The sequence below is a fragment of the Anser anser genome (genome assembly GCF_964211835.1).
Source record: "Anser anser genome assembly, chromosome: 4".
NCBI classification, from domain to species: Eukaryota; Metazoa; Chordata; class Aves; order Anseriformes; family Anatidae; genus Anser; species Anser anser.
The window spans coordinates 3,472,625-3,487,115 of NC_139724.1; the positions used below are offsets into that span (position 1 = coordinate 3,472,625).

The 14,491-nt window shown below is 36.6% G+C and overlaps 1 protein-coding gene across 2 annotated transcripts in view; it reads right to left on the reverse strand.

Annotated features, from left to right (window-relative positions):
• Window positions 1–359: 359 nt before the first annotated feature.
• The window catches only part of LOC310898403 (uncharacterized protein), a 211,840-nt gene continuing 197,708 nt past the window's right edge, over window positions 360–14,491 (reverse strand). The window contains exons 4-5 of one of the 2 annotated variants that reach the window (XM_083833419.1): window positions 9,109–9,172; window positions 360–2,019 (exon numbers count right to left, since the gene is read on the reverse strand). In XM_083833419.1, the coding sequence (XP_083689545.1) occupies window positions 1,922–2,019; window positions 9,109–9,172 (162 nt within the window). In that variant the 3' untranslated portion in view covers window positions 360–1,921. Of the gene's footprint in view, window positions 2,020–7,112; window positions 7,447–9,108; window positions 9,173–14,491 lie in introns of those variants that run through there. The other variant, XM_083833422.1, reaches the window with a different exon arrangement.

The window sequence follows — 14,491 nt, forward strand, 5'->3', positions numbered from 1 at the left end:
AACATGCACTTATTTCTCTGAAGTATTTGTCTAGCAATAATGGTATATTGTCAACTCAGTTTGTTCTTTTACGTAGAAGTTCTGTGTTAAATTAATGATTCCATATAATGGTTTTGCATACAGCTTCTTTATAGCACCGTATCAAAATAATACTTAAAAAACAACATGCCTTGTCATATAGTGGGAGACAAGTGTATCAGTTGGATACACTTTTAAAGGTCTGCTCTTCCCCTTTCCCTCCCTCTTCCCAATGACAGCTGCATATTATTCGGTGTTCAACTGAATAAATGTACAGCTATGAATAAATCTATGCTCACATGTATTCTCTCTCTATTACTCAGAACAAAGGCCTAAGACAAATCTGCCACTTACAAACCCACAGGTAATTATGTCTTTGCTACCTCTACTATCTTCTTCGCTGTAAATACATCTTTGCGCACAGGGAGATGAAGGGCTTAAAAAGCAAGAACAAAAACAAAAAACACTTTAGGTAGACCCAGTGGAATTACAACTTCGATTCAGAAAAGCATCAAGTACACTGAAGTTCTCAGCTGATTTTCAAATGGATAGGAAAAAGACACCAAAAATTTGCTTTAAGTAAAAAAGGTCTGGTCAAAATTATGTTGCTCTGAAATTTGGTCAAAGTTAGTCAAATATACCCAATGAATGTAAATTTAAAATGTATATTTTAGTACGGTTACATCAACTTGTCAAATAAGTTGTTGGATGAATTCTTCACATATTCATTGTAATACGTTATTAACAATTTACTGACGTGTTTAGGCCTAACATTTTTAACTTAAAAACAAAAAATAAAGACCACAAACACACACACACAAAAAAAATCAAACAACAAAAAAGCAAACAAACAAAAGCCCAAACTTTTAACCGAGTAAGAAAATGATACCTAGTTACATGTTCTAAAGGGACTAGTGGTAAATTTATTAAAAAGGTTTTGTCTATTTTTTTTGTCTAATTGGTGGAAAGAATGACAACTACTACAAAAAAACCTTTCACTTATATCTGTATGAATAGGCACATCACATACATGCACTTGATCAGTATGCAAACATAGATACAGTACTTCAGAATAACAGTGATCTAATCAGCAGGATTAATAGAAAATAATTCTGTAGACAAAAGACTATTTAAAAATGCCAAATATATTGATATTTGGCAGATCAATATACTACGTTTATGATTCTACAAATGACCATATTATCTACTATCAAACATCCTATTATGTAAACAGAGATCCTTTCTAGAGACAAGCTATATTCCAAAGTGTTTTTAAATTAAAAATAAAATAAAATCAATTATTTCAAACATACTGCAAGGGAGGGAAAAAAAAGTCTATTCCCAGATCCATTTTACTGGTTTACTCAGGCACTGCCACCGGAAAGAAAATCACCATTGGACAACAGAATTACTCTCCTCAGTATCCCAGGAGCACCTCATTTACACTGCTGTCAGTATATAAAATTACATCTTTCATTCTCACACTGAATGGTATTCAAAAGGCCATTCTGCAGGCCTGATTCTGGGAGATGCACCCTCTCCAAGATTTTAGATATTTCATCTCCTACATGCTAAGGTTTTCTCAGTGCTGCCCTTCCCACTTCATTCATTTTTGTTTAGCCACACATACATTTTAAAAATTGATTCAACTTGAACACTTTGGGGTCTGTCTGCTGACAGAAAGACATTCTAGTGGTTGCAATGCAGTTTCAGTCTAACCTAGATATACGGAAATGTAATCTTGTCATACATCTACTCTGCCACTGATCCATACCAGAATTCATTTGTTAGATGCTGTGGTCCAATACCAGTGATTTTCCTTCAACTTAATGTATGTGGCAAGTGGTTAAACAAGACCATTACATTGGTTTAAGTGATAAAGATTGCTATACGTGGTAAAATGCTAACATGTCTTCGAAAGCTTGTGGCAGATACTGTTGTTGCCTTTTTCTTTTTTAGCACAAGGGAATGATGCCTGAAGATGGAGCTGTTTACAAACTTCTGTAGGAAAGGAAATATCTGTTTGCAACACAAACTTAACAGAAAAAAGTACTGTAGATACTTTTATCATGGGTACACAGATCTGCCAGTTTCCTAAACACTATAATCCATACTTTATGAATAAATTTATTATGGTATGAAATACCATAAATGTAATTTTTGCACAAGTACTTAAAAGTGTTTCATTCCAGAAGGAACAAAGCCAATAAAACATTATGTGCATGTTAATTGATAGCGGTCTGTATTTTTTACCAATTTAAGTATAATTTCTAATATTGTTCAGTCTCCAAACTGAGTTGTTTTTTTTTTTCCCCCACATTTTGTACATGTGTATGGTATGTATGCATGGTCACATCAATTAGATTTTATCACATCAGGTTTATAGCTGACCATTTTCCATTAATCATGCCAGAAAAGCTGTTATGTGCAGCTACAGATGTCAATCTTTTCTTGCCTTCTGCAAATGCAAGTTCATCCCCCTGAGGGAGATTTTCAAAGCTAGTTCAATGTAGCCAGAAAGTAGTATGCCTGTGGGGGATTTGTTTCCTCCCCCAGCAGGACCGCTGGTGCACAACTATGCACTTTTTTGGTGGACTTTCACTATCCTTCAGTGTGCAAGAATTATTCACATGCTGAAATTAAGCAGTGCATAAATACTGGAAGAATCAGGACCTGCGTGATCAGAAGAGCTCTCTGAACACATGCATAACCACATATTCTATGCATATTCAGCATATATATATGCATATATACAGTCTCTCCTACGGTTTAGAGTATCTGCAAGAGCGCACACCTTCCTGGAAACCTGAAAAAAGTTTCGCCCATGTCCCACAAAGAAGAGAGACAGTGTTTGCATCACGGAAAGCTACAATTATAACACTAGCTTTCCATCTGGTTCTCTCACCTTCCTTCTGACAAAACATGCAATGTAAGCACTGCCTGAAGGTACTCAATCCATTACTTCTTTTAAATGAATTATCTACCCAGATTATCTACCTAACTGATGTACAATTACTATTTTTTGTTGCACTGCTAGAAAAACTTTTGGCTTTGTAATAAACCGTACTATTCTCTCACAAGCATATAGGTACACACACAATCCCACATTGCCTTTTTCTTTCAGTTGCACCAGTTTAATTAAGACATTTTAATCAAGCTCCAGTTCTGTCATCAAAATAATTAATCTTACCCACATATCTGAATATGAGCAAGCTGTTGGCTAATTTTTTACCTAACTTTTTAAAGAGCACCACGTAAATAATTCGAAGTACCATTGACACCTTGTCTAATTACCAGACTTAAATCCTGAAGCTTCATCAAGTCTCAAAACAAAAACAAACACAGAAGCAATACCCAGGGTGTACTTTACTCTTTTGGGTACCTAGCATGAAACGTGCATACAAATACCTTTTATTTTGGAGTATGGCCCTGTCTTTTGTACACTGAAACAAGAAAGCCCAGCGGTTGTTACTGACCTTTAGAAGAGCCAGGGAATATAAGAGGGTTCATTTGGTCAAAGGACTGCCAGCATTCACAAATAAAAATCTGAATACAGATCCATGTGACACCACATAAACTAAGCTTCTTTAAGGTTTCGCATTGTACCCTTCCACTTTCTGGGCCATTTTCTTTCATAAAAGTACTGGCAACAGTTCCCTACTTCCATTTAATTTGTCAGTACCAAGATGTATCGCAGCAATAGTGACACTGTAGTACAGTGACAGGAATGACTGCTGGATAAAACACAACTGCTTAGGGCGTCCTGAAAGAAGACAGACAACATTCAAAGCACAGCACTAATACCGCGTACTATAGCAGCGCTGAGCAGCAGTCTCCCTGTTTTCTGTGGTGTCTCATGTTTGTGCACAGAGACAAGCCATGCAATGCACGCTGTGGGAATCCAGTCTTAAAGACAATAAAAATACAGAACACAGCAGCAAGATCCATGCCTGAAAGGAAAGGTTTCATTTCATCTTGTTCCCTGTCATGCTCAGTGTTCTCAAGGAAGTTTACAAGACTTAACTTTACCTTTGGGTGGAGGCAATGAGATCATTTCTCTGCATGTTTTAATACGTCCTGTGGATTTTTACTCGTCTTCTCACCACTCAGATTGCTCTGATTCATTCAAGTTAATGAGTGAATTAGTGATTATTTGGATTTATTGTTAAGATAACATCAGCACTCTACTGTGGCATTTGTTTTCTTCCCTCCCTTTCCTTCCTTATTTATTTATTTAAATTAAAGTTTTCATATTTCAACATAGTCCTTAGATTTGTTTCCATCATATTTTTTTTTTCCTGTGCAGTGGAATTCTAGCAAAGCTGCTTCAGTCACTCTTATCTTGAGATCTGGCTAACTATTGTTCTTGGGCAACTATAGGTGATGGGAGAGAACAGGGAAAAGGAATAAGGAATAAATGATATAGGCATACCAGAAATCTGGGTAACTGAAAATGTCTCCAAGATTTCCTTCACTATATGTTCAACAGAACTGTAAGACTTTCTGGTAATTATAAGGAGAAAACAAATGCTATTGTACTCAGAATCTCTGATCAACCGTTTATCTTGACTGCCAGTAATTTCCCTTCTCTAACTTTGTGAATATTTATCAGATAAACATTATCATAAACTGTTTGTGGAACACTCAGCCACTGATGGCTTGCTTGGACGTAACTGACTGCAGGCTGAACTGTGTGTTATGAGCCAAAGGTGAGCCTTCTAATAGGGTCAAGGTCAACAGCATCACCACGGGCAAAGATTATTGTTAGCTGAATGAATTACTAAATAAAAAGATGTGATTTCATCCAACATTTCTGATAAACCTGTATCCAGTCTTACAACATATACTGGCCATTTGCAACATATATGGCCACTGCTTTTCTCTGTCTTGCTTTTTATTTTTTAAGCAAGCAATAGGTAGCTGCAGTAGGTTCATTACATGCATTAGAATGCACTAAAGCCAATAGATAAACTGAAAATTTCATCTGGATTTTTTGTAATTGATACCATACTCTGTGCGGCTCCTCCTTCTGATCTTTATGTTGCAATTCATGCATAGAAGTTTTAACAAAAATATCTTTGGAAAAATAGTTCAAAAACAAGACCCAACATCTGAGATGATTCAGTTGTATTATTAGGAAAGACCTAAGACAAAATAGGGGTTGAATTACACAACCAATTATGCTGATTTTAATTTATTGCTCAAATTCACTAAGCATAAGGCAACTATTATTGCTATAGTTGGGTTTCATCTGAAGAAAAATGTAGTTCCAAGCCTGCCTCCTTCCTTACACTGAATGTAGAAGAATAACTGCTGTTATACCTCTGTGGACCTTTTTACTTGCTGGAAAACAGGCTATGCAGTATTTATCTATCAGTAATGTGAAGAAAAAAAAAAAGTATGTTACTGTGATCAGTTTTCAGTTTATAGCTTTTACTTAACCTTATTCATAAACAAGTATTGATATTCTAGATAGGAAAGAAAGCAAGCCAGACAGATAGAGACATCTGTTTGTTGCTAATTATTCAGAAAATACTTCACTTAATGAGATTTCTTGAATCAGAATTCCATTAGACAAGTACTCTCAACAATTCACTCAGTCTGATGGACAACATCTCTCCCATATCAAATGCTGAAACCTCATCATGATTAATTTTTCTCAGTGTACCCAGAAAAAAAAAAGTCATGTCTTTCAAAGCTTAAACGTATAGAAGAAATAATGTTAGGCATTATACATTTATTTACAATTGAAAACTTTAAAAATTTGTACAATTAATTTTTTGTCTGGCAGAAGAGTTACAGGTCACGTTCTCATATGCATTCATTAGTTCTTGTTGTCATGTTATGAATAGTTGGATTAAATAAATGCATGTATAAAAGATTTCAGCAAGTGCTTTGATGCCAGCAAAGAACTTTAAGATAATTTAAATATTTTTGAAGAGCCTTTATAAGGTAAAAGAAGAGTATTCACATAAAAAAATGCAAGTAATGTTAGCAATTAGTAATGAAAGGCTGAAAAGCTGGGTGATTTCTGAGGAAGAAAGGCTAGGTTTCTCTTGACCAAAGGTTTTCCTTAAAATTGCAAGACTCCTGCATCCATTTCGCCAATCCCTTTTTGTGGTGTTGCCTGTAGTAGAGCTGAGAACTGACTACAGGAAACCTGAGTCACAAGGCAATACCCAAGCAATTAGCCATCCTTCCTATTTTCTACTCCTGGAAAACTTAGGTATACTTTTGACATGCATTTGTAAAAGCTTCTGAGGGCAGATGTTTCAGTGCAAAAGCCGTGTACACCCCAAAAAAGCTATCCCTCCTTGCATGCTCTTCAGCAACTGCTGCAGTTGTTTCCATGTGTCCATCCAAAACTTGTTCTAATCACGTTTAGGTAGAGTTGTTTCAGCTTTGAATGTATTAAAATATATATCCATGCATCGCTACAGGTCAGAGGGAGGAAGGCTATAATAGAGAAAATTAGCTAAATTCAAATAGAGTGACATCAGCTGCAAGATGCAGTCCAGATAGGGCCATAGACACATCTCTGTTTTTCTTTTACCTTTCAGAAAAAAATTCTCTCACCAAAGACAAAACATTTTACTTCAGATAACTCATCCCAGCTTCTACCTGCTCCCAGGTACGTGTCTGCTCAAAGAAAATATGTCCAGCGTCTAGCTCCCTTCCTGGTATCTCTAATACCCTTTTGTGTTTGTCTGTGCTCAGATGCAGGGAGAGCTACCTTATTTAAAAAAAAAAAAAATATACAACAACAAAAACTCCAAACCAACAAAAGCCACAGGGGCACGAGCACAGAGTTGCATGGCACTGAATAGAAAGCAACAAAGAAAGATGCAGAAATTTGCATTCACTTTCACACTGAGAGGTTGGTACTTGCTCTATGGTTGCGTCACGCCAGAAAACTCCAGTAATCACATCTTTAGAAGAACACACAAACTTGTCATCCTTTTTGTTATGCAGATGACAATGAGCCTTAAAAAAACAATAATACAGGAATGAAGGTGTTTTTTCACTGTGGATTTGGTCTTGACCACCAGCTATCAAAACCTAATTATAATGTTTTAGCTAAGCTGCTTTGATGAACTGCCTTACAACATATTGTTATTGTGCTGGCAGTGCTCTTTAAAATTATAACTTATCTGCATTGGCAAATAAAGGAATCGAGTTATCATTACATGTCTTGCGTATGAAAAGTACACAGCCATTTTTCTCCACAGTATAATTACTTTTTACTTTACTGGAGTTTGCATGGTTTCATAAAGACTAAAACTAAAAAGGTAGGGTGCTTGTAAAAAGTTGGTGGTTATGATCCATTGTATATGGCATTTAAGACCTCATGTATATAAGGTTATTAGTTCCATTGTTTGCTTGTTTTGAGGTACTCTACATATTCCCAAGCCTTACATCATCTTCATCCTGGAGAGAGAAAAGCCTGTAACACGTATGCTCCGAATCTCAACTACATTCCTTGCATAATATCCATGCTGTCAAATGGAGGTTCAAATGTTGTTTGCACTGTACTGATGTAAATACTTATTTCTGTGATTTGACATGATAGCAACTGCGAGAACAGTCTGTGTCAAACCGGGATCAGACAGATGTTTGTTTCCTAGCCAACATTTCAGTGACGAGCAGAAGGAAGGCAGATGCAGTCAAGAGTGCAGCAGCTACAAACATGAGGTAACTCCATGTTTGTGAAGTGTGTGCACCACTGAACAGCTATTTTGATACAGGTGCAGGGAGCTGTCTATATATCATCTTTAATATTGTCGTTAATTGGATGACATTGGACAAAATTTTAAAGACCCTGGGAAAAGGCTGTGACTAAAGAAAAGACTGAGGACAGAATTCAGGAATTATACTTTTATATTTTTATATTTTTAAGTAACAGCCTTTCTTTCCTTTACTGACAGTAGCAAGATTTGTCCTATTATTCATCTAGTAGTGTGCTTTCATACATGAAGCCTCACAAGCAGCAGATATATAGACAGTAACAGAGCCTGACTCCCTGCCAAGTGTCACAGCTAAAAGCCCCTTTACTTTCAAAAGTCATTCTAAGCTTCACCACAACGTACGTTAGAGGATCACACAGTAAAATGGAAGAATGTCAACAATAAAGTAATTTTTAAACTAGTATAACTTTTCCCTTAAGGTTTTACTCTAACCTTTCCTTAGATCTATCACATATTGTCAGGCTTGATTTCTGTTACAGTAGGTAGCTTTCCAAGAGTGAGACAAAAAAATGATGCTGACCACAGGTAGTCACATACATCTGTGGTTCAGATGTGGGAGGGCAAAGTTTAAATTCAGCAGGAATACCACTCCCAGATATCTGATCTCCAGACATTTGTTTTTTAGCAAATAGTATTTCTGTAATCAAGCCACACCTTTCAGAATAACCACAAACTTGTCAAAGCAAAGGACGGGGGCAGACCTAATCTTACTCAGTCATAGCTTTGATGATAAGGTAGTTGTTAGGAAATCAGACTTAGCAACACAATGTGAGCATTATCATCATGACTCCCGGAACATTAAAAAAAAAGTAACAATGAAATGTCTGCCATTCTGAATAGTGAATATTGACTGTTCACAGAAAGCATGTACAGATGACAAAAGAGAGTTTTTTTACTCTTGAGGGAGGAAAGAAAGATTGCCACAAAAAATAGCCTTGAGGCAAAGAAGAAACTTCTGAGGTCCAGCAACCACAAAACATATTAAAAAGGTTATAATAATGTTCCAGGTTGTGTGGGAAGAGAAGCAATACCTAAATATTTTAACTTGCTGTATAACAAATAAATTAGAGCATTTTTCCTGGCAAAAGAAGGACAACTCTATAACATGAAATCATTGCTTCTTTTCATATCAGAATTTTGGGGGCCAGGCTGATGACCTTTGAGCCTATGAGCCTTTCTATGGCCATATAAGTAAGAATGGCATGTGGAAATCCTGTTCTTTTGTAAGGACTGGCAATGTCGCTGCTAGATCTTTGAATCATGGCCCAGTGCAATGCCCCATCCATGCGTTCTGCTATCATATCCATCATGCTTTATCAGCCAAAATAAACTATAGCTCTCCTACCGTATCCTTTCCACAGATGGTCAACTGTGAGATGAAAGATGTACTGCAGAGGCAATGCTTCACTCTGAAAAGAATTAATTCCAAAGATCAGACATGTTAAAAACCAAAACCTGAAAAAACACCTCTTCAGTGAATAAACAAAAATAGTACGAATTTATGCTCTGTTACTATGATTAAACCTTAAATATATAAAAAAAATAAAAATAAAAACAATCAAAAAAATCAGGGAAAGTTTCACTTCTAAATCTGTTCTGTTGAGGTGGTTCTTCCATTCCTATTTACATAGCTATTGAGCATGTTTTTTTTGACTGAAATGAAGCTCTCATTAACCTTAAAGGAACACTAGAATATTGCCTACAGTATCCAGAATCAGTCCACAATTTTATTCTATGTTATTTTTGCTCCTTATATCCAGACAAATATGTTTTTGATCCCTTTTCCCAAGATCTCTCTTTGCAGATGTGGATATTCTAAACTCTATGCCTATTTTCTGCCATCTGAGCCATCTGCTTATGGCAGAGGAGAGCAGATGAGAAGGAAAGCCCAATATTAAAGGTGAAAGAGATTAAAATGCAAATAAATGACAGGATGTTTTAGGACTGCCATGGTAGTTTGTATTTGACAAAAAGGCAGCATGGCAGGTTTTCCCCTGTTACTGCGACAGGTCACCATTTCTAATCTCAGGGTCATGTCCAAGTACTCACTTTCATAATTGCTTGGGCTGACATCCATTTTGACCTTTTTTCATTTTGGCCTCCCTGACTGAGGGAGGTCACGGACCCATAAGGAGGCAGAAGTTTCATAAAACGCCATAGTGATTATGAAATGGGACTAGTACCCCTCTGGCCTTTGGTATAAATGTATATATAATCTGCTATGATATTTTAACCCTTGAAAGTTGCCAAAGTACAGATATTTGTTGTGCTTTGGTACAATTTGAGAAAGCTATTCTTACAGTGTCTTCGGTGTTATTTGTTTGTGACGTACTGTAAACCATAATTATAGATCCTCCCTATTTTAGCAAGGAACAATTAATGACTAATTAGCTGAGAAATTACAATTAATATAATTTCACATCATTATTCCATCTGCAATTCTGAGCGGTCTCAATATCTTTATCATGTCAGACAACCACCTGCCCGTTTTGCTTGACTCATTTTTTATTTCGAAACATTAAATTAAGGTCTACAGCTTCCTGCAAATCACCTATGAAGCTAGAAACTGCATAAATATTACACTGACCAAAAATGCACAGGGAGCGATTGAATGTCAAATAGGACAATTACGATAGATAAGCTTTCCTTCTTGATTACCAGCTACACAGTGTTGACTAGCCTCTTACTGATATTTTATCATCATAAGAGTCACAGACAAATATGAAGCTGATGACAAGTGACTAAAAGTAACTGTCAATAGTCCTTTAGAAAGGAATATCTAAAAGACCAATGCTTAACATATTTTTTACATGTATCTATCCCGTAATCTGAAGATTACATTTAAATACCCATATTTTTATACAATCTTACTCAAGGAACCCTCTATAAGTCTTTGGAAAATACAAAGACATCTGAAGCACAGGTATTCCACTTACTACAGAGCTACCTGAATTCTGGAAACTCCTTTTTCCACTACACCTTTTGTTATTAATACTTTTCACTTTTAAGATGGCCTGAGCTATACAGCTCAGAACTAGATACCTGCTTAATAGCATGTGCCAGGCAGTCACTGATAGTGGACTTTGTAATGCCAGAAAATGCCAAGGGTTTCTTTGATCAGCTAGGTACTACAGAGAAAGAGGATGACGTCCTCTCCTCTAATGGAGAAAGCACAAGTTCAGGGCAGGTTTTGTGATCCTCTGGTGACTATGAGAAAATAGCGAAGAGCTGTTTACATGCCAGGGTGGGTGATAAAGTAGGTGCGCTAGGGTGTGACTGTGACACCACCATTTGGAAGGGAGTCCCAGGGGAAACTGAGGCAATGCAGTAGGTTTTTCAAGGAGGAAATCAGCATGTCCTCTCACAGAGTTGAGCCCAACAGCAAGGTGCTTGGCACTGCCTCTTTTATGCAGCTTGTCATATCACAGACATGTCAGGTTGAGCAACATGAATCTGAGCATTACAGGGAAGTAGCTCAACGTTTGAAGAATCCTTTATTTTCAATTTAGAGATGTGATTAACTTCTATGGTCCGATAGCCTATTTTGTCCTGATGTTATTCTCTCTCATCTCTCCTTTGCTATCTCTCTCACTGATATCATATAATAGGAGTAAATAGCATAACTTCATATCATGGACAACTTCATATACAACAAAAGTAACTGTGAATTAAATGTTTTACAACAGCAGAGGTACCCAGGAAATGTGCAACTAAGTTCGAAATTGCCCAGTAGGCAAATGATATCCTTTTTAATAGAGTACATAACCAAACACCACAAACGACAAAATCAGAGTATTATCTGCTCAAAAAACCCTCCTACCAGCATGGTCTTTTTCATACCTAGAACAGAACTCTTTGGGAAGTATAGCTGCTGAAATGAACTGAGCAGCATGAAGTCTGCAAGATCCACAAGAACATCGGGTGCTGACAACCATAAACTGGTGTAGTTCTCTTACTACCCAGGCACCCTTGATGTTTTGCAGTCAGGAAGAGTCTTGCCCCAGATCTGGTAATATCCTTGTATAGTCTATATAGCATGACATATCTTCATGCTGGGAGCCAACAAAGTAAGTGATACTTAGTTTCTTGGTGTACATGTAAAAATACCCACTTTTCTTTTAATCTTATCAGTAAACAAGAGCCTTTTTTTTTTGACTAGTTCTCAGCTTTACTCTGTGGAAGAGATCATTGTCCTAATACCATACTAGTGCAGTCAGCACACTGTACAGATCACTATATAAAATCTATTGCATATATCATTTCATTAGCTTTTCATAAGGCAGTATGTGGAAGCCAGGTAATTTTTTTCCCTAATCAAAAGCACTTATGGGATACATTAGTACAATGATGTATAGATTATGCATATAACATTTAATATCCTAGCCATACTTTCCACTCATGAGAATTTGGAAAGTATCGCATAAAGAACACTGGAACAAATTATTTAAAAAAAAAGTGACATCAAGAAAATAGGGGAGCAAGAACTTGAAAAATTAGTTCATTTGCCTTGCAACTATAGCATAGGAATAAAACTCCTTATTTCCTGATAGTTGTAGCTAATTCACATGACAGTCTCTAAGGTAAAATGTAACTTGGAATGTGGATAAAACATTTTAAAAGGTGAGATACTAAACATCTAAGCTGTACTTTCACTGAAAAACCTTGCCTCTCTGAAAGGTCAATCTTAAATCTCCAAATTAGAATTATTCTGCTGTCATTGAACTAACAATACAATGATTTTCATGGTTTAGTTACATTTCATCAGATATATCTTTTTTTTTTCTTTTTTCTTTTTTTTCAAGTCATGTCATTAAGCACCATTAGGTACATTTTTGGAAATTTGATTAAGTCATCCTTAAGTTAATATTGAAAATAAGACGAATTGCTTTTCATGATTAAAATGTCAGACCCTGGCAAGCTCTGGGAACAGACCTTCTGAAAATACATTACTCCCTTATGAAGTCATAAGGAGCAATGTAAGGACTTCAGTGGAGTTCCCATGCAAACACACTAGGCTTTTAAGACTATATGGCATATTCACTATTTTTTATAGACAAAACAATACTTTTCACATTGCAGCTGCATCCTGACAAGTAGTTGCAAACAGTCTGCTTGCATAAATGGATCCTTTGGATCCTTTGTAACAAAGACCCAGTAGTCCATAGGCAGGTGACAAAACTCACTGATCCATACAAGCAGTATTTTGCTAGACTGAATTCATTTACTTTTGAAGAAAAAAGGAAAAAAAGAAAAGGATAACATACTTGAAAGATGAGTAGGTTTCAGTACAAAGAATTTAGATGTAACCAAAATTTTCAGGACTGAAATAAGCACAGCTGGTTTTACACTATATCTCTCGTCAATGGTTAAAACATATGAGTGCTGAAAACAAGAAGAAAAATGATTTGGAGTGCCTCTCAGAGCTCTGTCAATCAAAATTCTACTTTTGCTTTCTTTCTCCTCTTCTAAACCCACCTGTTAAAAGAGTAACTTTTTCTAAAAAGGAATTTCAGATCTTTCTGCCATGTCATTCTGTGATAGGTGTTATATTTGATGATGGCCAAAAGTATGCTGAAAATACATGGTTTACAACATTTAAAAACATTTATAGACATTCTTTGATTGTAAGTAGCAAACTTATAATGCTTGAAGAAGATGGACGTGAAAAAAATGCTTAATTTTCATTGCAAGGTTAGCTCGGGTGATTATATCTAGATTTTGGGCAGCAGTTTCACCAGCTTGGAGAGGGCTGTACAAAGCTGTGTGTATGTACTGCCTTCCTCTGGGCTTGAAGCAACCCTATGGGCAACTATAGGTTTTGCAGTGTAGACTCCAGATTCAGCATTATATGGAGGATCTCTACAATCTTTTTCAGAGGATTGTGGGAGGACTTCTTGGCTTCTGCGGCACACAAAAGGAACTGTGGGAAAGTAGTGGAGGACTTTCATCAGGCATAGGGATTAGCCTGCTCTTCTGTAGTAAAGCAGGTGGCTGCCAGCTGAAGTATGCACAGCATTTGTACTCTAATTTTTATTGCACCTAGCTGACTCAAGTGGGAACACCAGGATATTAACCTGAATTAAGAGCTTACATCTCCACCCTTCACTTACAACTGATGAACATCCAGGAGAGTGAACACTTATCATTTGTACTATTGCTTAAATGGAAGTACCTGTACTCTGGAGGATCATTTTGTTACACTTCATTTCAAGCAAGCAATCCTCGATGACAAAATTTAGGTGAAAGAGATGTGATATTTCAGCAAGCAACGTAGAGAAAGAATTTTACAATCAGTGAGATATCTTAGTTTTAATGGAAAGAAACAATGCCTAACACTGGAATCATACTAAAATGAAAAACAATAAAGAGTAGGTGATCATGCATATATTGACACAGGTAACCACTAAATCTAACCCCTGTTGAAGTCACAGGGAGAAGATGGTTGAGCTCCTCAGGATGTCTTCATGCATACTGACTCTGCAGGACTACTGTGCCAACTAACTGACCAGGAAGTATTTACACAAATTTTATATGCCAAGGAAGTTGAGGCACTGTATTAACACAAAAACTTCCATAGCTGTGGCAAATTTGCACAACTTTACTTTAACCCTCCTTTAGCCACACAACATGGCACAGAGTATTAACTTACCCCGTGTTCCAGGGTAGAACAGATAGATGATACCTGCTTTGCAGCAAAATCTTAGTGTCACTGTTCAGTGAAGAGCTCT